The sequence below is a fragment of the Leptodactylus fuscus genome, chromosome 1 (assembly GCF_031893055.1).
Source record: "Leptodactylus fuscus isolate aLepFus1 chromosome 1, aLepFus1.hap2, whole genome shotgun sequence".
Taxonomy (NCBI): domain Eukaryota; kingdom Metazoa; phylum Chordata; class Amphibia; order Anura; family Leptodactylidae; genus Leptodactylus; species Leptodactylus fuscus.
The window spans coordinates 93,306,106-93,331,409 of NC_134265.1; the positions used below are offsets into that span (position 1 = coordinate 93,306,106).

Sequence of the window (25,304 nt, forward strand, 5' to 3'; positions counted from 1 at the left end):
AGTGTGCCGTCAGTGAAATGTAGCGTCCCTGTCCGCATGCACTTGTCCACGCGTCGGTGGTCAAGTGGACCTTTGTGCAAAGCGCGGAACTAAGGGCCCGCCTGATGTTGAGTGACACGTGCTGGTGCAAGGCGGGGACGGCACACCGGGAGAAGTAGTGACGGCTAGGGACGGCATAGCGAGGTGCCGCAGTTGCCATCAGGTCCAGGAAGGCGGGAGTTTCAACAAGCCGGAACGCCAACATCTCCTGGGCCAGCAGTTTAGCGATGTTGGCGTTCAAGGCTTGCGCGTGTGGGTGGTTAGCAGTGTATTTCTGCCGCCGCTCCAATGTCTGAGAGATGGTGGGTTGTTGTAAAGAAACGCCTGATGGTGCCTTTGATGGTGCAGGAGAAGGAGATAAGACAGGACCAGGGGAGGATGAGGTAGAAGTCAACAAAGTGGCGGAGGCAGATGAAGTGGTGTCCTGGCTCGTCCTCTGGAGTGCATCGCCAGCACAGTCAGCAGTGGCAGTGGCAGAGGCAGAGGCAGTGGCAGTGGCGTGAACGGCAGGCGGCCTTTGTCCTGCCGTTGCTGCCTGCCACTGATTCCAGTGCTTGGATTCCAAATGACGGCGCATTGAAGTGGTGGACAGGTTGCTCTTCTCAGAGCCCCTAATCAATTTCGAGAGGCAAATTGTGCAGACAACACTATATCTGTCCTCGGCGCATTCCTTGAAAAAACTCCACACCTTCGAGAAACGTGCCCTCGAGGTGGGAGTTTTTCGGGGCTGGGTACGAACTGGAACATCTTGGGAGATTCCGGGTGTGGCCTGGCTTCGCCTAAGCTGCTGACCTCTGCCTCTGCCTCTAGCTACCCTTTTTGGTGCTGCACCTGCCTCAACATCCACACTACTTTCCCCGCTTGACATCCCCCCTGTCCAGGTCGGGTCAGTGTCCTCATCATCCACCACTTCCTCTTCCAACTCCTGTCTCATCTCCTCCTCCCGCACAATGCGCCAGTCAACTGGATGCCCTGACGGCAACTGCGTCACATCATCGTCGATGAGGGTGGGTTGCTGGTCATCCACCACCAAATCGAACGGAGATGGAGGAGACTCTAGTGTTTGAGCATCTGGACACAGATGCTCCTCTGTTAGGTTCGTGGAATCGTGACGTGGAGAGGCAGGTTGAGGGACAATGAAAGGAGCAGAGAACAGCTCTGGGGAGCAGGGACAGTTTGGGTTATTGTTCTGTAAAGCTTCGGAATTTTGGGAGGAAGGAAGACAAGACTGTTGGGTAATAGGAGGAGAGGAGGCAGAGTCTGACTGGCTGCTGGACAATGTGCTGTAAGCGTTCTCTGACAGCCATTGCAAGACCTGTTCCTGGTTCTCGGGCCTACTAAGGTTTGTACCCTGCAGTTTAGTTAATGTGGCAAGCAACCCTGGCACTGTGGAGTGGCGCAATGCTTGCTGCCCCACAGGAGTAGGCACGGGACGCCCTGTGGCTTCACTGCTACCTTGCTCCCCAGAACCATTCCCCCGACCTCGCCCACGGCCTCGTCCACGTCCCTTTCCGGGAGCCTTGCGCATTTTGAATTCCTAGTTAGAAATTGGCACTGTATACCAGTAGTAAAAATTGTGGGTGCACGTAACCCCAATATATTCTTTGAATTCCCAGTCAGACACTGGCACTATATGGCAGTAGCAAGAAATGAGGGTATTTGTATTCCCAATATACTCTTTGAATTCCCAGTCAGACAATGGCACTGTATACCAGTAGTAAAAATTGTGGGTGCACGTAACCCCAATATATTCTTTGAATTACCAGTCAGAAACTGGCACTATATGGCAGTAGCAAGAAATGAGGGTATTTGTATTCCCAATATATTCTTTGAATTCCCAGTCAGACAATGGCACTGTATACCAGTAGTAAAAATTGAGGGTGCACGTAACCCCAATATATTCTTTGAATTCCCAGTCAGAAACTGGCACTATATGGCAGTAGCAAGAAATGAGGGTATTTATAACCCCAATATATTCTTTGAATTCCCAGTCAGACAATGGCACTGTATACCAGTAGTAAAAATTGTGGGTGCACGTAACCCCAATATATTCTTTGAATTACCAGTCAGAAACTGGCACTATATGGCAGTAGCAAGAAATGAGGGTATTTATAACCCCAATATATTCTTTGAATTCCCAGTCAGACAATGGCACTGTATACCAGTAGTAAAAATTGTGGGTGCACGTAACCCCAATATATTCTTTGAATTACCAGTCAGAAACTGGCACTATATGGCAGTAGCAAGAAATGAGGGTATTTGTATTCCCAATATACTCTTTGAATTCCCAGTCAGACAATGGCACTGTATACCAGTAGTAAAAATTGTGGGTGCACGTAACCCCAATATATTCTTTGAATTCCAAGTCAGAAACTGGCACTATATGGCAGTAGCAAGAAATGAGGGTATTTGTATTCCCAATATATTCTTTGAATTCCCAGTCAGACAATGGCACTGTATACCAGTAGTAAAAATTGTGGGTGCACGTAACCCCAATATATTCTTTGAATTACCAGTCAGACACTGGCACTATATGGCAGTAGCAAGAAATGAGGGTATTTGTATTCCCAATATATTCTTTGAATTCCCAGTCAGACAATGGCACTGTATACCAGTAGTAAAAATTGTGGGTGCACGTAACCCCAATATATTCTTTGAATTACCAGTCAGAAACTGGCACTATATGGCAGTAGCAAGAAATGAGGGTATTTGTATTCCCAATATATTCTTTGAATTCCCAGTCAGACAATGGCACTGTATACCAGTAGTAAAAATTGTGGGTGTATATAGCCCCAATTCTATTGCTAGGGGACTTGCAGGGTATTTCTGGGGTGAAGGTGGGGGGGCACACCGTTGGAACGGGTATCGGGGTATATATCGGGTATACGGGAATACACTGACAGTGTATTCCATTCAGGATCCTGGGAAAGCTGGGTTGCGGCGATTGAGCCCGTCAGTGCCACGTTACACTGACAAGCTTCTCCCTGGAATTTAGCTCTTACAAGAGCTGTTGGTTGTCTTCTCCTTCCTATCCTAGCCTGTCCCTGCCTACCCAGAATCTAAGCCCTAGCTAGCTGGACGGAAACCTCCGTCCTCGGTGAATTGCAAGCTCAGAATGACGCGAAGCTGGGCGTCGCTGTTCTTTTAAATTAGAGGTCACATGTTTTCGGCAGCCAATGGGTTTTGCCTACTTTTTTCAACGTCACCGGTGTCGTAGTTCCTGTCCCACCTACCCTGCGCTGTTATTGGAGCAAAAAAGGCGCCAGGGAAGGTGGGAGGGGAATCGAGTAATGGCGCACTTTACCACGCGGTGTTCGATTCGATTCGAACATGCCGAACAGCCTAATATCCGATCGAACATGAGTTCGATAGAACACTGTTCGCTCATCTCTACTGAAGATCACTTTAATCTATGTGATATTCCTCCCAACTCCACCATGAACATGCCAACTCAGCTAAGCATGCATGTGCTCTTAAAGGGGTTTTCCAGGCCAAAAAAAAAAATTCTAAAAAATGTCTGTTAGTGTTATTAATAGGTTAATACCTTTAGCAGTTTTTTGAGAGATGTCTTGGTTTCTCTGGAAGCTCCTGACATTTTCTGCATTTGTTTACATGGGTAGATTCCTGTTCGGTGTTCCTACAACTACCTTGATGGCTTGCACGTCCCTCTGACTTTTTTTTTTTTAGTTATAAACTATCGAATTGTATAGATGCACAGCTTTTTATGAATTGGAGGAGGTTTACTGCTTCTTATTGATCATGGCTATCAGCCTTTCGTGTACAAGTCCAGTTTGGCCTACCGACTACCAGATAAAATTTGCAGGCTCAAACATCATTACTGTGTATGGCCAGCTATACCCCTGACCCCACCATACATAAGCACTTGTGTTTTCTCTCCTGAAAGCAAAAGGATTAGGCATGTTGAATGATAATAACCTTTTTAACCGTGACATCTGCCATTGAGTGAAAATTGGGGCACCCCTAAAATCATTTGATGATTGTCCAGCGCCCCCCTCACCAATTAATAAGTTAATTAAATACAATGACAGGTTTGGATCACAGTTTTCTCATTTATATGGCCAAATTAAAGGGTCTACAGGCGATTCTGCAGTTTCCAAATATGGCTCTGTTACGCTAGGTTCACACCTGCGTTCAGGGTCTCCGTTCTATGGTTTCCGTCTTCTGCATGCCAGAAGACGGAAACCATAGACTGGGTCCTGCCGTGAGCGGCGGTGAGCGTTTTAGGCTCTCCGCCGTGAAACCGGATTTTTTTTGTCCGGACACAGAGTACTGCATGTCCGACTCTGTGTCCTGATTATAAAACCCGGTTTCGCGGTGGAGAGCATAAAACGCTCACCGCCGCTCACGGCCAAACAGCTTTCTCACCCATTCAAATGAATGGGTGAGAGAGTCTCCTGCAGGTTTCCGTCTCCTGCCTCTGTTTTAGGCAGGAAACAGAAACCTCAAGTACGGAGAGGGCAACGCAGATGTGAACGAGCCCTTAAATGAAAATACTTTGTACTTTGAGCAACATTTTCTGTGCATGGCGCCACAACTTTGAATAGATTTGCCACTCCTTTGAGTGAGGTCCGGGTGACAGTTCATTGAAAACTAGAGATTTTGCTATATAATGTACCGTATATACTGGAGTATAAGTCGAATTTTTCAGCCCAGTTTTTGTGCTGAAAAAGCCCCCCTAGGCTTATACTCGAGTCAGCAAAAAAAAAAAAATATATATATATATATATATATATATATATATATATATATATATAATTTTTTTTTTTTTTTTTTTTTTTTTAGGAGGGTGAGGGTGGTTTATGACCAGCCACAATATCAATGTATAGAATCTCCCATAAAATAATGCAAAAAAAAAAAAGAAAAAAAGTTCTTTTTCTTAATCCCTCCTTTCCCTAGAATACATATAAAAGTAGAAAATGACTGTGAAACACATACATTAGGTATCCCTGTGTCTGACAGTGCCCGGTCTACTGAATATAGGGTATCTGCAGTGCTCCTGTTCCGTTGGGAAGGGGTTAATAGGAGCATTGCAGATACCCTATATTCAGCCAGACTGAATTCCAAGTGGGGGAAGAAAAAACCCAGTCCACAAGCTCAGGGAAGGGGCAGACAGACAACCAAAACACCCCCTCCCCCAGCATCTACTGCACCCAAAAACTCCGACCATTTTAATTTTTGAAATTTTCCAGTAGCTGCTGCATTTCCCCCCCCCCCCCCCCCCCTCGGCTTATACTCGAGTCAATAAGTTTTCCCAGTTTTTTGTGGTAAAATTAGGGGGGTCGGCTTATATTCGGGTCGGCTTATACTCGAGTATATACGGTATGTCATTAAAAGAACTAAAAATTCAAATCTCTCCCTTTCCCTAGAACACAGATACAAGTAAATAAGCAAAGGCTAAAAAAAACTATCAGGCATTGTCCAGAATGGTATAAATAAAAAGTACATCTGGTACTTCCGGTGGAAGAATATGGCGATTCGAAGAAATATATATATATATATATATATATATATATATATATATATATATATATATATATATATTTTGTTATACATTTATTTTTTCAAAGAGTACAATATTTTTTTTTTTGAGGTGTTAAAATAAAATCAAAACCTATATAAATTTGTTAGGGGGCGTTCACACTACCGTCGGTGTCCGACATGTAGTGTCCGCTCAAAATCTGTCACGGACATTAGGAGCGGACACTAGCTGTGTCCGTAACACCTGTCGTTCATCTCAATGGGCATCGGGTGCGTTCTTTTGCACTCCGTGCCCGTCCTTCCCTGTCCGCAAGTGAAGATGTCCGACTTCTCAAGCGGACAGAAGAACCCTGCATGCAGGGTTTTTATACAGTGACATACTGTCGGCTGCAGTCACCAATAAAGGGATTATCCTATTAATATTATAAATGTGAAAGTTTGTGGGTTTGTGAGTTTGGATGTTCGGATGTTTGTTCCTCAATCACGCAAAACCCGCTCGACCGATTTGGCTGAAATTTTCCACAAGCATAGTTAATACACCCGATTGCGCAATAGGCTACTTTTCGTCACAATAGCGCACATACGTTTGTGCCAGGAACCCCACAAAACCCAAACTCACACCACCATCTCTGCAATCTCACACACTTTGGACCATAGCAAGCCACAAAATTCATATTGCCCTCTCCAGCCTCGCCTCTAACCCCACACACTCACATATACATATACTTTACCACTTTGCCCCTCACCTTAACCATACTTCAGGAGGCGCTCTATAACCCTCCGGAGCAGCCATGTTTGCCGACCCCCAAATCGCCCGCTCTACAAAGCTATACAAATATTTTTCCTGTTCGGTAAACGCCGTAGCGGGAAAAATGGTCAAAAGTGCCAAACCGCCGTTTTTTCACTGTTTTGATTCTGATAAAAATTTGAATAAAAAGTGATCAAAGCAATAACATTTCCCGAAAATGGTAGAACTACAAAGTACACCCGGTCCCGCAAAAAAAGACACCCTATGCATCCCCGTACACGCACGTATAAAAAAGTTACAGCTGTCAGAATATGGCGACTTTTTTAAAAAAAAAATTTTAACATAGTTTGGGATTTTTTTAATGGGTCAAAATGTAAATAAAACCATATAACTTTGGTATCCCCAGCATCGTAACGAAACACAGAATACAGGGGACATGTCATTTTGGTTGCACAGTCAACGCCGTAAAACCAAAGCCCGTAAGAAAGTCGCAGAAATGCATTTTTTCTTCAAATCCACCCCATTCAGAATTTTTTCCCTGCTTCCCAGTACATTATATAGAATAAACAATGGTGGCATCATGAAGAAAAATTTGTCCCAAAAAAATTAAGACCTCATATGACTCTGGGAGCGGAGAAATAAAAAAGTTATGGGGTTTAGAAGGAGGGGAGTCAAAAACGAAAAAACCAAAATCAAAAAATGCCATCGGCGGGAAAGGGTTAACTTCAAATACTTCTGTCCCAAAGACACTATGTAAAGTTTCTCACAACACCGTATAGCAGCTCAAATACAAAGTAACTGCAACACAAAAGTCTCACGGATTCTCTGAATTACAGAAACAACAAGATACAAAGTTACTTACATTTCATATCCCATCCCTTATACACAGTACAAAAACCTTACCCACACCTGTATATACCCACTTCTACAATCACCGCAGACGAAGTCGCGGGTACCAGCTAGTATTCCATAATATATAGTAATATCCCACCATCATAACTAGAGGGTGCCTATGCCATGAAATTTAGTAACATACCACTGGCTGCCGTCGCCATTAGAGGGAGCCCGGTCCATAGGAGGTAGCAGTATATCTCCATACCCTGTGACCACTAGAGCGAGCCATAGCATGTAATATAGTGAAAGTACGAGCGAAGACAATAAGGAGTGGGAAAAGAAGGGAGGGGGCAGGAAAGGAATGAAACAGAAGGAATAGGGAGCAGGTAAACTTAGGAACGTTCTTTCGTTCATGAACACAGTCTAATGAACAATGTATGGCCAGTTGCAACAATTGTATCTGCCCATATGGACTGTGTATGGCAAAATTGTTAATTTAGAAGTTTGTTAAACCATCTAAATCATCTACCTACATCTGTCTAATGTGTTTGAGCATCTTTAAATTCACAAAACCTTCAATTTATTGTATGTGCTTCTTCATTAGGAAACGCACAAAGTATACAAACAGAAGTTGGAAGAACTGAACACCCTTCAAAGTGTGTGCACTGGCTACATAAACAAACATAAGCGGCGCCTGGCAGACTTGAAAAGCAGCCTGAAAGTGTAAGATATTATACTATTGTCTTACTTTTTATGGAAAACTTTAACAGTTACAATGAATAGTGCATTAATATTTAATCATTTACTAATAAATGAAGGTCCATTGTGATCTAATTTTATGATGAACTGAGACTAAGCAACCATTCTGTTCAATGTGACTCATTGCTATGGTGGAAACCCTCAAATACTTGTTAGAGTAAGTCTACATGTAGTGTCCACCAGCCTGAAGAAGAGTACTGAAAACAACATCTGCGTGTGGTGATACCACTCCAACATAAACTGTAGAAAACTGCCAGATTTGTGGAAGGACCACATTGTGGTGAAATTTGTAACCATTATTTTTGGCCTAAACCTAATCGTCAATTGATAATCAATTATTAAAAAGTATTGGAAGTTGACAGACAAATATTTTATAGATATGATTATTTTTGTACAATTGGCGGGATTGATCTGATGAAAAATGGCGTCGTCACCTATATTAACCAATCAGTATCAAGAGGACTGAAAAAAGAAAGAAATAACTTTTCATTTCAGTTCTAATAAGGCTTCCCCTAGTGTGTATCACTGAGGTGTACCGCCATCTATAAACAACTTTTCATAAATGAATAGTACATGTGAATATAAGAAACTTTGTGATGTATCTTATTCATGAAATCTGTTTCCTTCTCCACTTATTAGGATGCTCTTTCTTCTTACACATTCAGAAGTCTATGGAGAGGTGGAAAGAGACGGTTGCCGACTGATTTATTGTCTTTTTCGGTTCAGCAGTAGAGTCTTACTTAGGATACACAGACTGGCTGATTGACATCAAGACTGATAATAATTAAAATATAACTTTTATTACTTGCCCAATAGGCTAAAAACGTCCCCACCCATAGAACCTATGACACCGTGTCTGTTGCGTATACTGAACAGGATCAGGCTTAACCCCCACCCTCTCAGTAAAGACATCGAAGATCACTCCTTCACAAAACTAATAAAGGTTGAATGTATGAGCAATTCCGTTACATATATGCCCCAAGATTTAATCACCCAGCCTAAAAACCACTAGTGAGTGATACTAATATTATTCTGGCTCAATACTGATACCTATTGCGAGCCCTGTATTTGTCCTGTAACATATTTTATGGGTGAAAATAGAAAGAGCATTACAACTCTTCAATAAAATCAGTGCTAAGTACGGCCATATTAAGCAAACGGCCCTGCTACAGCGGTATAAAGCAGCATAAGTGAGGCGTCCCTAGGATATATGTAGTCAGTCTCACAGCAGCCTATACTCCCGATTTAACCCCACAAGTCCCGCATGGGTATCATATAACAAGCATATCAGATAGGACAGCCCGTATACAGCCTCCCTACACTTTATAAGTGTAGCCTATGTTTGTACGCCAAACTCCAAATTGTGAATGTATACCCAGCGGGACAATGGGCAACAGTGAATTAACCCCCTATGTAAAGTAGCACCCCAGGTCTTATCAGGATTACAATTTTCACACCCCGACGTTCTGTGAGCGCTATGACCTAATTCTTTAAGCTCAACGCATTTCGCCAGCAAACTAACAGACTCATCAGGAGCTAGATACACTATTGCTGGGCGCAATGACCTTCCTATACTTATTCTAGCACTACCAACGATGTGCAATTCCTAGGGCACTGATGGTGTGCCCCAGTACTTCAGAGTGTCTTACTTAGAAACATATAGTACTGTCAAAAGAGCTTAACAGCAAGAGCCATTTGAGTGTCTCTTCCTTCAGCCTCCTCCTTCTATGTCCGTAGACTTCTATCTTGGGCTGATAAGTGGAGAAGCAAACACGTTTCTTTAATGGGATATATTATGTAGTTTGCTATATTCACATGTACTGTTCGTTAAAGAAAAGCTTTTATAACTAGAGGTCACTTTAACCGTTTATGATTGGATTGCGATATCCGTGTTCTGTTTATGTAGAAGTCAGACAATTAGCTTGCATTGTAATTAATGGAGTTCAGTGTATATTGCTGTGTAATACTGTGTGGGCAAAGCTCAGTGTGTCTCTGTGTTTGTCATGTTGTTACTTGTAGACTGAATTCTCCTGAGGTCCACAAGTACATGCATGCTCTGATACAGTTTTAGTTCACATAAAGAAGAAGCCGCAGCTGCTTCTGTGTGAGGGTTGATGGAAGGAATAATTGTCTCTTTAGGAGAATGGGTATTTTGGGCACATCGTATTAATATAGTCATGCTGACTAAGAGTAAAGGGATCATGGGATGATGTCACCAGGACAAACTACTTTAAGCTGTATAACACATGCAGTTTTTTTTCCTGTTTATTTTCTTAAGGCCAAGGCTATAAGTGATTTCAAAATGTACTGAAATTATAAAAGGTCTTCTACTTCTCCTTCATGCAGAATACACTTCTAGCTTTAGCTGAAAAAAACTGCACGATAGACTGCATGGGTTAGAATCAGGGGTGCAGTTCTTTATCCAAAGTTAGGAGTGGATATAATGAGAATGAAGAAACACTGCATGTACAGTAATCGCTCTCCTGGTGAACCTGTCAGCATCCTAACAGACTTCCTCTTTAAAATGAACTATGGGGGGGATATTTATCAACCCCTCTAAACCAGTATTGTGGCCCATACTTGGTGCAAGGCCCTTTGTCTGCCACACTCCCCATTTTGTACTTCGCTCACCATTTTTGACTAATGTGGGGTGGTGCATGGGGCAGAGATGCCTCGGCCAGACATATTTATTATAATTCACACAAGTTTTACGGCATGAGTTGAATAGGAAATGTAGGCCAGTTCCTGACTGGTGTAGATTTCCATGCCAGCGCAGTGGCATGCACCTGATTTAGGTCAAAGCCTCTTGATAAAGTAGAAGTGTCTTGCGCCTGTCGGAACCTTTGTTAAGACTAGTGTATAAAACGCCTAGAGAGATAAAGGGACATACCTGTTCTAGCAAATACTTGTATTACCCATAAGATGAGAATTCTGGAGTATCTATTCTTACAATCCTGTTTTGTGCCATTCTTCTGTTGTTCTACCTATCTGCACTTCTCATTGGCAACTGGTTGTTACCATCCCCATTTACAAGGAGTGTGCCCCTACATAGTATGGCACTGTGTGTAGGGACTCATTCCCTACTGGTAAAACATTGTTGTCAGTATTTTCTGGGAGGGAGAGTAACAAAGGAACAGCACAGTTAGTTGTAATATACAAGTATTTACTAACATGGACATGTCAGGAGAGCTAACAGAACTTTTTGACCACAAGCTTCAGCCTCAGTTACAGGGGAACCAGCCATGTTACAATGTCATTTGTTAATGCTATACTGTGTTAAGTTACATAGATTCTGTAGTTCCTCTTGTCATAGATGATGCCCTTGTTGTACACACACGCAGCTCATTTTGCATTGTGTATGTAACTATGAAGTAGTGGTCATAAACCACTTCTGTCTTCTCTCTTGAGCGTCCATTTCTTTGTGATTGTGCATCTGGCTTAAAAGGCTTTTTTGGTACCTTACATATTGATGATAGCACTTGTCCATTGCAGCGGTCACTTTCTGTCCGCATGTAAACAGAACTGGGAGGTGAGTACTGATTCTTTAGTTTTCTATCTGTCATTTATTTATTTTTGACAAACATTTTACTGAACCTGTACATTAATGCAAACAAAAAAGGAAAAAATATACAAAGTTAGGTAGCAGTCACACTTGTGCCTGTGTCCGCCCGCCAGGTCTCCATCTTAGTCCCCAGAGAGAGTGCATTGGGGGACGGCTTCCCAGTGGTTAGTTTTAAAACCCATTCATTTGAATGGGTTTTACAAGCAAACTGCCGGAGTCCACATACAGCCTCTCCGCGGTGAAACCATTTATTTTTTTTTGACCGGGAAGCCGTCCCCTATCCAGTTTCTCTATGGAATAGGACAGAGACCCGGCAGGCGGACACGGGCGCAAGGGTGAACGCCCCCTAATAATGGTCGCCAAAGAGTACCTCAACAACATTATTGATACAAACAGGACATTGAAACGCAATATATAGAGTCATGAACTGCCATATGTGCACATCACACCCGCTACATACTCTGCCATTACACATCAATGTTCAAGAGTGGAAAGATAAAGATGGCAAAATAGAGGTTCTAGAAAGCAGGTACAGCAATCACAATCCAATGAGACTACTTCAAGGAAGGGGGAAAAAAAAAAAATAGGGAGATGGGGGATAGGACTTTGCCAGACCACATTGTATTCATCTCCTCTGTATCACCTTTACTATGTTCTGAATCTCCAGGGAGTGTCCATCTTTTTTTGATGGAAGTAATGAATTTCTTTTATTATTCTGAATATTGCAATAATAAATAGCATATTTAGCTTCTTTATACTGCAGTGTTACGTGTTTCTTCAATGTTCATTTTAACTTGGTTTTTATTTTTTTATTTTTCCATGAAGACATAAACAGTCAGCAAGCCTCGGAGAGACCGACCTCATCCAACAAATAGATGGCACTATTAAAGAGAGACACAATGTGTTTTTTGACATGGAGGCCTATTTGCCAAAGAAAAATGGGTAGGTTTTGCATTTAATAATTTTGGAGAGTCATTGCATTTATCTTCATTTGCCATAAAAGTGTGATGGGCTGGATTTCACTGTTAATTTCCCTGATCACTTGGGATTTGTTTGGAGCTTCGACACTATTAAATGTTTATTGCATAGTTATTAGAAGGGAATTCACATTAAATATTATATGAAGGAATTTTATTATGAATTGTGTTGTCAGCTATTCCCTAATACAGTGTTGAGAACTGACTTCACTTTCATGCTTTTGTTTTCTTGTATTGACAACAGATTAATTGCATCAAAGTGGTAGTTTGTCTGATTTATTTTTTTTTTGCATTTTTTTCAAACTTTTTTTTTTTGGAAAACAAACATTCCCCTCTACAGATCCTCCTTCTGTCCCATTCTGACACTTACCAGGTTACTGCTGTTCTCTAATATCTGGCCCCGTCTCAACAGATAAGAAATGCCTGCTCATCCTGTCATAGATGGGTCACCACTATGACCAGTGACTGGTTGAGTGGGCATGTCTAGGGTGTCCGCAAGCACCAGGGATGGTGAATATCCAGATCGTATACACTTGCAGTTTTCACTCATTTACATAATTGAGAAAATATAAACTGCTCTGACCTAGCTTTTCATGCACACTTTCTATAAATTTTTATTAAGCTTGAGTGAAGATAATGCACTGTGTGAATCTGACATGTGTCAAAGGTCATTGTCAAGTTCAGATAAGCTGGGAGAGTGCCTAGTATGGGAAGAGTTCATTACAGTATTGTTTCACTTAACTTCCATGTCAGACATGTTTTGTAAGTGTATCTTCAAATATAACTTCACCCCCATCCTCTTCTCAAATACCAATGTCTAGATGCATCTGACTCTTGGCTATGCCCCTGACATATCATGTCAATCAATGTCAAAATTTTGCTGCAGATTTGCAACAAGCATTGCAAAAAGTGAAATAAGGGACATACCCTTATCATTTGTTTAAATGATTAAACAATGGTAGATATGTACAGCAGCTTTATATAGCGAACTGAAACCTTCTCACTATGAGGGACTATAATAGTCCCATAATAGTATAAATTGATAACTTCTTGAAATGTGTCATACACATGTAGTGAAGACAAACAGTGTGCACAGTGTTAGCCTGCTCATTATTCTTACTGCTGGCTGTGTGTCTGCCAAGGACAGTGTCTTACTGTGAAGGTGACCTTTACAGATAAGTGTTTATGGCAGCTAAATCAATTAAGGGGAAACCTAGTGTGGACAGGTTTATTAAAGGGGTATTCTGGTTTTATCAAGTTAGCAGCAGCAGCAAGACTGTGGCTACAAGGAAGTGAATGGAGCTGCCCATGCATGGTGCCACTCTGTTCATATGTATGGCACTGCCAGATATGGTTGAGTCCTGTACTTGACTTCTCTTCAGTAGTCCCATAGAGCTGAATAGAGTATTAGCTTGAAAGGCTGCGGCTTTACGCTACGACAACATGGTGAAGGTCCCAGCGCCACCAATTTCAGTTATTCGCTATGCAATGGATAGGTAGAAACTTGATATTACCCCTTTCTGGCTTTTTGCACATTAGTCTGAATTCACCTAAGATTGGCATAAAATACACACCTCTTAGTAAATTAGCAGAAAACAAAGGCCATTAGCACTACTTGCTATTTGTTTGTTTTTTATTTGTAGTATGGCCAGGAACCAAGCTTTACATGAGGTTGGGTAGTATATACTTAGTCATAAAAGAAGGAAAGCAGGCCTCGCCATTCCTCTTAAACTACTTCTTTATTCAAGCTCAATATTTCATGTTCTATGTGAGAAGTGCACGAGACTCATATTGGCTGTTGCCCTACTTGTGAACAGTTTCTTACTTTCAGTAACATGTAGCATTGAGTTGCAGTAAAGACGTATATTCAGGTGATTGGTGAATGGCGCTTTCCTGCCACTTCCTTTTATAACAAGTTTGAATAAAATCAGTGCTTCTTTGGTTGTCCTTACGTCAGAAGTTGTAATCTATGCCTGCCGTGTGTAACAAGGCATGATGCTCATGGCAGGCAAAGACTTCATGTTCCTTTGTTTCCTTTGATATCTGATAAATTACACTGGCTAGATCATGGTGGAAATACTTTGTCTGTAAAGGTGACGTCTAACTGGCTAATTCTGACTTCTCTTTTAGTCTGTATCTAAACCTTGTCCTTGGAAATGTGAACGTCACACTTCTTAGTAATCAAGCAAAGTAAGTATTAATGCAGAATACCCCAAGTACATGTATCTATTTATACCACTGAACAACTTTATACCCTTCATACAGTTAAACAGCTTTATACCATTTATACCATTGATCAGCTTCCCACCCACTCCTCATTAATTCACCTGCTACAGTGGCGGACAAAAAAACCGCACCATTTCACAAAATGTAATGATTGTAGCGAAAATGGTATCATGATCTTTTTCCATTTCTATCCTCTTCTTTCCTGGATGACGAGTATTTGGCAATTTTGTACATGTTACGTGACATTTTTCAGTCGATTTCGTAGTAGGAGGTATACATATCATCTGCAGGGACTTAATTTATACGCATCACATACATTTGACAAAATCCACTGGTGGTGCAGTTTTTTTGGCCGCCACTGTATATTGTCATGGTCCAGAAGCCATTAGTTTACATGCTATTTTTGATGGGTCTGTGCACTCCTGCACATAATGTCCTCAGCCAGATCCGGCCCACTTACTGCTCAATCTAGCACTTGCACACATTGCTTACTCTGAGAAATGTGTTCCTGAATGCAGAAGCCGGTGCTTTTGCATTTGGGTGATTGGTAGCAAACCCTATGACGCCAATAGTGGCTTCAGGCTGGTACCATTAGGTTACTGTTATCGGTCATCTGTATATGGGACAGCAGGTAACACATTGATTATGTATTTCCTACTTACTTGTGCCTTTAAATAAAATATTTATCTATCTAGTAAAATGTAAAAGAAAATCTGAAAAATCTGTCCGATTTTGGACATGTGACAGGAATGCCTTGTGCATGGGTGTTGGGTATTGCCCCAGATTGTACATTACCTCAAACATGAAATGATTACCCCAATCACCAGTTTTAGTTTGTTCTACCCTTCCCTATATATTTTTGGACCTTTTATCTTTAAAATAAATAAACAAACAAACTTCTTTTTGTGTCTAGGGCTAAGGGAGAGTGTTTGTGCATTATGTGCACGTTTGACATCGTTATGCAGTGGATAATTAGAGAATTATTATTTGGGGTAAATATTCGCATTTGGACAAAGGACCTTGAAGCAAAGATTGATAAATCTGCTCCGGTATCAAATAATAATGAAAGTCCTAAGAGTCTGCAAAAAATATGGGATAGTCTTCTAAATAAAATATTGCATTTTAAAATACAACTTTACAAAAGGTAGAATTTTGTTTTGAGCCATCGTTAAAGTTTAGAGCTTGTTCCCGGTTTGTTGCCTTGTGTACTTAGGGTAGAAATCAGCAGATAAAGAAGCAGATGCTCATTTGTCAGCTGGTCGCATCTCTTATGTGGTGAAAAAAAAAATCACTAATCTCAGCACATCTCCGCATGTAATCTGGGAATATGCTGCAAAGTAATGCAACCTGAAAAGGAGTATTAGGGTACTATTGCATCTGCACTGGGTGCTATGGTAGTGGGGTCCCTTCAGCTGACCTGGCTTCAGTAGGACAATCCCCCCCTCTCAGGTCCTGTCCTAGTATTCTGGGAGGCGGGTCGCAGTTATAACTCTGTGTCCTGCAAGCACATAAGGTTGAATACAGTGTTGGAGCTTTGGCTGATGGTTAAGCGGGTATAACTCTCCCTCTCTTCCTTTGATAGACCTGCATATCCGTCACTGCTCACTATTGCTCAGTATCATACCATGTAATACTACCCTTCTGCAGCAGAGCTTGTCCTTATGGGTTATTTCAAATCCTATGAGGTTACAATACTGCAATACCACTGTTTGAGTCTTATCTTTTTTGCTTTCAGGTTTGCTTACAAGGATGAATATGAAAAATTCAAGCTTTACTTAACAATTATTTTGTTACTTGGAGCCATAGCTTGTAGGTTTGTGCTTCACTACAGGTGAGAAATCTCTTTTCATCATGTGAATATTTACTTGAGAATTCTTCTAAGGTTCCAAGATGTCAGCCTTATCTTGAGGGATTTATTCTGTTCAGTGAAAAATTCTGATGCCTAAGATTAATTTTCTGTTGACTAGATCAGTCGTTTCTCTTACTGGAAGCCTCCAATGTCTAGTTCTGCATAGGTGTATTGTGGCATATGTCTTTATAATATGCTGTGCTTTCCTGTAAGAGAATACATCAAAGTGGAAAAATGCATAGTTTGCACTGAAGTTTGTGACTACGTAAAAGTATTTATTCCACTCCTAGTGGAGACATAAACATCAGAGGTTTTTGAATACCCTACCTTCCCTATAAGTTGTGTTACCTGTCAGGCTGCCCCCTCTTCCCCTATTTTGTTTGTATTGGCCCACCTGATCAGGATGAACCCAGACATCAAGGTGATCACCAGATCCATAGGTGTGCTCTATTTGCAGATGACATCATACTTAGAATGTCCTTACCCTGGAATTCCTTTCCTAATCTTTATTACAACCTAGATAACATTTCATATCTCTGGCCTTATTATCAATCATGATGAATCTGAGGTTCTCAGTATCACTGTCCCCCACCATATGGTGAAACTTCTCCAGCTGAATTTTGCATTCAGCTTGAAGGCAGACAGAATTCATTATCTTGCGATCCATGTAACCCCTACTGTCTCCATCCTATTTACAACTAACTTCAAACCCCCTTGGCAGAATAGTCCACATTGAATTTGTAATGGCTAGAATGTAAAGCTAATTTCCTTTCTAATAGAAAAAAGACTGTAACATTCTCCCTAGCATCCCTCTAAGGGTATGTTCACATGGGGTTTTTTGGATCGGATTTTAATACGGGAATCCGCCTTAGAATCTGGTCTAAAAACCGCCTCCCACGGCTAGCCGCGACTGTCGTGGCATTTCGACAATCGCTGCATTCCGCTCCTGATTTGACCCAAATGAATGAACCTAGTTGGGAGGGTTTGTCGCGCCGTGGACGCCAGCAGCTCATTCAGCGGCAAGAAAGGGCAGCTCGCTTCTTTTTTCCTGCTCCTGGTTTCTTCCCGCTCGCGGAAAAAGGAAGGGAACAGCTCTCATTGAAGTCAATGGGAGTTGGTTTTTTGAGGTGGATTCCGTGTCTAAGTCCGGTCCAAAAAACCCTGTGTGAACTTGCCCTAACTGACCTGTTACTAAGGAAAGCCTGGACATAGTTGTATTGTAAATATGCAGAGCTGAAAGTGGGGGTTGTTCACTTCAAATGTCTGTTTCTTTGGTTTTATACCACCTAGAAAAGTGTGTTTTTTAACTAGTGATATTTGTAATTCATTTACATCTAGTACTTCTTGTCAGCTTTCTTGTGATATGAGAACCATTTTGGTAGGTGGTATACAGCCATTTTAAGTTAGTTTCCTTTCTTATACTTCACAGCTCAGGATTCTGCTAATGCCCTTGCTTTATTCTACCGTACTTTGGCTTCTATCCCCATTGCCTCCAAACCAACATGACAAACACCATTGCAGGGAAAGTTCATAACATGACTCTAGTGCACTCAAATGTGCCTAAAATGAACTGATATGTGAATGCTAGGCCGTATAGACTAAGACATCATTAAGGTGGGCAGCGTGGTCCATGAGAAAACCGCTCACATGGCACCTAGATGATATCCACGTCCATGTGGAGTCATAAATTACATTACTGAGCTTGGGCTGAAATACGGACCTGTCCTGAGTTTTGCTTATGGTCCCATTTACAGAACATGTCATGTGTATGGGGCCATTAGAATATAATAGGCCAGCATGCTACTCTATGAAGGCACGGCTAACCCACTTGATAAAGCTTCCAAACCTGTGCATGGAGTCTTAAACAAAAAGTTGTAACGGTATAAGGGACAGATGTCATCATTATGTCATTGTCATAACTTGCACTGAAAGACCTTACCAATGTGAATTTTGGAGTTGGGAAATTATATAGTGTAATATTGTAGTAGCTTTTTCAGATGTAACCTTAAATATTCATATTGCTGTCATGGTTGCCTCCTAGAGTGACTGATGAAGTGTTTAACTTCTTACTGGTTTGGTACTACTGCACATTGACTATACGAGAAAGTATCCTCATAAGCAATGGATCAAGGTGAGTCTATTGCCAGCAGCTATAAACAGCTGTTTATCCAGTTACCGTCAATCTCCTGCCAGTCATTTGTTGAAATCTCCAGAATATTCACAAAATATGCCAAAAATGTCCAACAAGCAGGTCTTTGCATGTGTGCACTCTCCGTTCATCACTAGTTTTCTCGTCTGTTTTGACTAAATGGAGATAGCTGCACATGCGTGGCCATCTTTTTAATCACAGTGACCATGGGGATTGAAGACCCACATATTTGAGATGGGTAAGGTCCTAGTTGTGGGGTCCACATCTGTTATCCTGTAGATATACCATAAATATCTGTGATGGAAGTCTTCCAGTAATAGGAGTGACACTCCTGCTAAACCAGAAAAAACAGTGTCCACAGGATAGGTCATCTGTATCTGATGTGTGGAGGTCCAACATTCAGACCCTGCACAGATCAGCTGTACTGGCAGCCTTTATGCAGCGAAAGTTATAACACTGGATAAGGAGTGCATGCCAGACCTCCTATACAAGTAATAGGAGCGGTGCGGCACTTCCCCAGAACCACTGCTATACAGTGGACAGGACAGAGTTGCTACTAAACCACTATTACTTGAATAGACGAATTGGCAAGAGCTCCTCATTCACTGATGTAACTTCTGGCACCCAGAGGCTGCCACCTCAGCTGATCTGTGCGGGATCCAAGTGTCAGACCACCACACATCAGATACTGTTGGGCTATCCTATGGATAGGTCATTAGTTTAGAAACTTCATTTGGACCTGGAAAACCCCTTTTAAGTGTAGAATTGAAGTATTACTATTACACTTCTTGAAAAGCCTTGATATGTTCTTACTGTGCATGTTTGCTTTCCTTCTCTTTATCCACAGGATAAAAGGCTGGTGGGTTTCGCATCATTATGTATCCACATTTCTATCTGGTGTGATGCTAACATGGTAAGTCCATTAAACTCAGTGCAACCATGTCAAGTCCATGAAGTTATTGTATCTCTATATTATGTTACATTTTCACTTCTGTCTCTCCATAGGCCAGATGGACTTATGTATCAGATGTTCCGCAATCAATTTCTCGCATTTTCAATATATCAAAGTAAGAAACGAAATTGGTACATGTGAAATGGTTATATATCGATATCTAAGGTAGGGTTCACACTACCATTGGTGTCCACTCAGAAGGTGTCCGTTTAGAAAAAAGGACACCTATCATAACGGACACAAACGGACAGTAAGTGATGGCTATCGGTTACTGTCCATTATATATCTGTTGCCCATAGATCTCAATGTTAAAAAAAATAATGGACACTTGCTATCCATTTTTTCAAACGGACAGAAAAGTCCTGCATGTAGGATTTTTTTGTCCGCTTGAAAAAACAAACATGGGTTGTAAACGAATACTAAAGGCACAAACAGACACAAGATAAAATCCAATTGAAATGAATGGAAATTGCAAACGGACCAGCGAGTGTCCGTTGCTAAAATCTTGTACAGACAATAGCTATGAACACTGCTGAGCGGACACCAATGGTAGTGTGAACACCCCCTAAATAAAATGGAGCATATTATATAGTTATATTGTAATTATGGTACAGGTTGCTTTTTAAAGAGGACCTGACTGCTATCCTGACATGTCTTGTTTCAGTATTACTTGTATTATCCCTAAAATAGCAATTCATGAGAATCTCTTATTAGAACTCTGTTGAGTTGTTCCTCTGTTATTCCTCACGGAAATGTATGAATGGGTGTTATCAGTTGGGTTGGTGTCTCTAGACGTTGTCATTATCCAATCAGTACTGACTGTATCAGGCTATATAACAGTGATGGCGAACCTTTTTGAGACCGAGTGCCCAAACTGTAACCCAAAACCCAATGAATTATCGCGGAGTGCCAACACGGCAATTTAACCTTAAAACTCTTTGGATCCAAAATTGCGGACCCACAAATTACAGTCGTGTGAATTGGGCTTTACAGAGCTTGTACTGAAAGGTCTGTACACACTACAATCTGCCCCACAGTGGCCCCAACACACAGTACAATCTGCCCCGCAGTGGCCCCCTCAGACAGTACAATCTGCCCTGCAGTGGCCGCTACACACAGTACAATCTGCCCCGCAGTGGCCACCCACACACACAGTACAATCTGCCCCGCAGTGCCCCCCCCCACAAAGGATTATACCTGTATACTCCAAAGTAGCTCTCTCCCCACACAGCATGAAGTGTTCCACAGTAGCCCCTTCCCCACACAGCATGAAATATTCCACAGTAGTTCCCCTTCCCCAAACAGCACAAAATGGTCCACAGTAGCCCCCTCCCCAGACAGTACACATACACAAATATACTTGCCTGAAGGGCCGCTGGGCGTCCTCTCTCTCCTATTCACTGCGGGCGCTGATGACTTACGTCATCACGTCCGCGCTGGTGCAGAGGTCACACTCTGTATAATCAATGTAGGCTGTGAGTACAGCGCGGCCTACACTGACAGCTGTCAGCTGGATGTGCATTTGCACATCCAGCTGAAAGCAGTGATCGCTCACTAACGGGAAATCCTGTACCAGATTCCCCGTTACTGAGCGATCCGGGCGACCGCACGCGTGCCAGCATAGAGGGCTCTGCATGCCCTCTCTGGCACGCATGCCATAGGTTCGCCATCACTGCTATATAGAGATACACCCATTTTACAAGAGGAATAAGCCTATGATATCAGTCTATTCATACATTTTATGTAGGGATAACAACAGTACAGTACAGAGCAGGAGAGGACATATATCCTGTGCAGTGTATGCTGCTGCACAGGGGCCCAGAACAGAGAGGGGCCCAACTACACTATAGTACTGCTTCAGGTAATAAGTCACAGCAGGGCCCTAACCAGTGCACAAGATTCCAAGGGGGGGAGCATATAGTAGTTTTTTTAAACTATATTTCAGCCCTCCAATGGTCTGAGGCACTGGTCCCCTGTTTAAAAAGTTTGAGGACCCCTGCTATAAAGCCTTATTTTAATACTTTTTTTATGGGGGATCTTCTGGCAACCTCCCCTTTAATATTCACTTCACTGAAGTGATATTACACTGCAATGAATACTGATGACCTGGGTGAAAGAGACTATTCATAGGGTTGTGTGGACCTGAAAACCAGAATACTCCTGGACGAGTTGACATGTATGTACAGGGACCCAGTAGATCAAGGGGCCCTATAACCTTACTGTCCATTACTGGGGACTATTAGACTGGGTTCACACTACTGTTGTTAATGTCCGTTGCTGTCTTCCATCATAAGATGACCGCAATGGATGTTAAACTTTTGCAGAGTATGGTCACAGACTGATATAGTGTCCGTTCCCATTGACACTAATGTTAGTAACATGAGGGATGCTCTCTTCTGTCATATTTGTTTACTTTCGTAACAGAAGGAAAGTCCTATAATGAAAGACAGCAATGGACATTAACAGTAGTGTGAACCCAGTTTTAGAGAGACATACAAGAGTTCTCTATGCTTAGCTATTGAAGAACAAGGGGACTCTGTTTGTGGACAGGGACCCTCAGCTGCCTACCACCTTTAGTACACAACTATAAGAGAAGATGCTCCAGAATTTTTCTCTCTCAAGAAATACAATTATTTACTAAAGCAGAAATGTCAGGAGAGGTGACGTCTTCTCTGCTATATTTTGGGTACAACTTGCGCATTTTTTCTCTGTGGTTTGGAATTAAACTGGTCATGGCTTATAGAAATTATTTTCTTGTCTAATTTTTCACTAATTTCTGAGCACAGACAGAATGTTCGTATTAATGTGACTATAAATCTATTCTTTTGTGTTTTCTGCAGGTTGTGTACAGTTTCTTCAATATTACTATCAAAGTGGGTGTCTATACAGGCTACGTGCACTAGGAGAGCGAAACCATTTAGACCTTACAGTAGGTAAGTGAATGAAAGGGTAGTCTGGATTCAGTAAGTCATGTGATGGAATATTTTATACCTTAAATCACAGGGGGTTTTGGGCAAAAATACATTTTTAAAAAGGTCTGTTAGTGCTATTAATAGGTTAATAAGTACATCCAAATACCTTTAGCAGTGTTTTGAGTGATTTCTGGGTTTCTCTGTGAGATCCTGGCAGCTTCTGCATTTGTTTACACGGGGAGCTTCTGTTTTGCTAAAACTATCATGATGCCTTACGCTTCACTCAGAGCTGACTCCCTCCTATTTTCACTCACACGCCCTTCCTAACTAACTCAACACCCCTCCACCACATCAAACCTTCCTGTCTGTCGGCAGGATCTTCTGGGCACTGGACTTCACTTAGTTTGGGCAGTAGCCGGCACTCTGGTTCTACTGTGTAGGTGTCGGCAGCTGGCAGAAGAGGTGGCGCTGGCCACCCAGAACAAGTGACATCCCATGCCCAGATGATTTGGACAGGAAGACAGGTAAGTATAATGGTGGGGACGAGGTTAGTATTGGCGACGTTCCAGTGATCTAGGTAGTTATAGTTTTTTGGTACAGTAATTTAGAAGGTAGGCAGGGAAGGGGTGGGTTGTTTAGCTTAAATTAGAATTCTTATTTTATCCCAGACAATGCCTTTTAAAAGGTTATTTATAAAGACAACTTACAACTAAATAGAAGGCAGGATGAGTCTGTGGTTTGCTACAAGCCCATTATCTTTATTTCTATTGATCACCAGATGTGGCCCCCGCAGGGGAGATGTTACTATTATTTGCTTCCATTCAACTGAACGTCTGCCCAGTAATACATGAATGGACCAGGACCACAGAAATGTCACCAGTCTGCACCTTGTCTACAGGTCTCCTTTATAGGTGACCTTTGTCTGTCATATAGCATTGTGCAGAGATTTCCTCCTGATGGGTAACCAGCGTAATATTCCTTAGTTACTGATTGAATGAAATATTTTATTCAGTAAAAGAGCAATTTACTATGAAAGGTAAAAGTCTGACTGATCTCGCCTTTCTGGCAAGGCCTCTCTATGGTAAAGAAAACTCGTTCATTGAATATTGCTACAAAAATGCCAGCAAGTTCGGCAGATCTGGTTGTCACTTTTGCTAAAATGGTGTTGCCATGTTCTATAGTTTATCATTGTATAATTTTTATAATTTATCCTTAATATTCCAGAGGGGTTTCAGTCTTGGATGTGGCGAGGACTCACATTTCTACTCCCCTTCCTCTTTTTTGGCCATGTAAGTAGTTTTTTTTCCTATTTTTAAACTCTACTTTATTTGCAAAGGTTTTACAACCTACAGATCTCCTCCTCCATTGAGAGAGTACTAATAGGCTAAGGACCCATATGGAGTCCTGCAGCAAAAAAATGCTGTGGGAAAAACCGCAGTGGCAACATATCGCAGTTTTTCCCACAGCGCTTTGGACAAAAAGTTTTCTGCTTCCATTATACTTATAGGGAAACAGTCGGCTTTTTCTTAGGTATAATTGACATGCTGTGATTTCCATAACAGCAACAGTTTTGGAAATTGCTGCATGTCTGCAGTGCATTTTTTTTTCTTCTAACCACAAAGTGTGCATGGGATTTGCTAGAATCCCATCCAATTTGCTGTGACTGTAACACTGTGGTTTCTACCACAGCGCTTACGCCACGTGTGTCCCCAGCCTTACATGGCAGTTACACTATAGATTGCTTAAAGGGATCCTATCATTAAAAAACACATTTAAACTTAAAGCACGTAGGAATGGCCTGTATCTTGAAGGTCCGCGTCACTGTTTTTGAATTTTTCTTCACTGAGCTCAGAAAGCATTCCCCCCTGTACTCTGAGCACAGCATCATCATCCATTCCGGTGCCACCTTTCTTCTGCTCAAATGGCGCAGATGTGAAGCAGGCCTTACTTCAGTTTGTGGTGTTACAGCCACAATGCATTTATGATTTCCTCTGAAGACAGCAGGGTGCAGCAGAGAGTCACAGAACAACTAGTATCTATGTGCTATGCTTATTGTATGGTTTGTGTGCTGTTGACTTGTGGTTACATATATTGGGTTTGCTTTTCCCCAGTTTTGGCAGCTGTATAATTCAATAACACTATTTGAACTGTCAAGACATGAAGCATGCAAAGAGTGGCAGGTAATGTAATAATCTTTGTTCTGTACAGATTAAGATGAGCATACATATATGGTTACAGGGAATATTATTCTTTCACTTTACTTCCTGTGATAATGTAACATTGTTATATACCTGACAATTTGGTTATTTTAGATATTAACTTTTTTTTTTTTTTTTCCTTAATGTAGATTGTGAGCCCCACATACAGCTCACAATGTACATTGTTCCCTATCAGTATGTCTTTGGAATATGGGATGAAAATCCATGCAAACACGGGGAGAACATACAAACTCCTTGTAGATGGTTTTTTGACCTTGGTGGGATTTGAACACCAGGACTCCAACATTGCAACGCTGCAGTGCTAACCACTGAGCCACCGTGTGGCCCCATACATTAAGTCACTTGTCATTCACTGGTTGACATGAAAAAACCCACAAACACCGAGAGTCTATTGATTATCAAAGGCGAGAGGTGCGAGGACTCAGATTCATCCCACTCCATAAAAACTTCACTGGATACTATTCTAACCACCATGAATCACTATTAGCTGCTGGTGGTGCGGAGTTTATCAAGGGTGGAGATAGCAGGGGCTCTAGATTATGAGAGTGCTTGGGGCACACCTAGCTAGTACAAACACTC

General features: G+C 41.8%; 1 protein-coding gene across 1 annotated transcript in view; it reads left to right on the top strand.

Annotated features, from left to right (window-relative positions):
• Window positions 1-25,304, top strand: part of TMEM120B (transmembrane protein 120B) — a 46,709-nt gene that overhangs the window by 18,408 nt on the left and 2,997 nt on the right. The window contains exons 2-11 of the mRNA XM_075273788.1: window positions 7,725-7,843; window positions 12,267-12,383; window positions 14,549-14,608; window positions 16,380-16,475; window positions 18,535-18,624; window positions 19,490-19,555; window positions 19,648-19,709; window positions 22,435-22,527; window positions 23,731-23,795; window positions 24,618-24,686. Of these exons, the coding sequence (XP_075129889.1) occupies window positions 7,725-7,843; window positions 12,267-12,383; window positions 14,549-14,608; window positions 16,380-16,475; window positions 18,535-18,624; window positions 19,490-19,555; window positions 19,648-19,709; window positions 22,435-22,527; window positions 23,731-23,795; window positions 24,618-24,686 (837 nt within the window). The remainder of the gene's footprint in view (window positions 1-7,724; window positions 7,844-12,266; window positions 12,384-14,548; window positions 14,609-16,379; window positions 16,476-18,534; window positions 18,625-19,489; window positions 19,556-19,647; window positions 19,710-22,434; window positions 22,528-23,730; window positions 23,796-24,617; window positions 24,687-25,304) is intronic.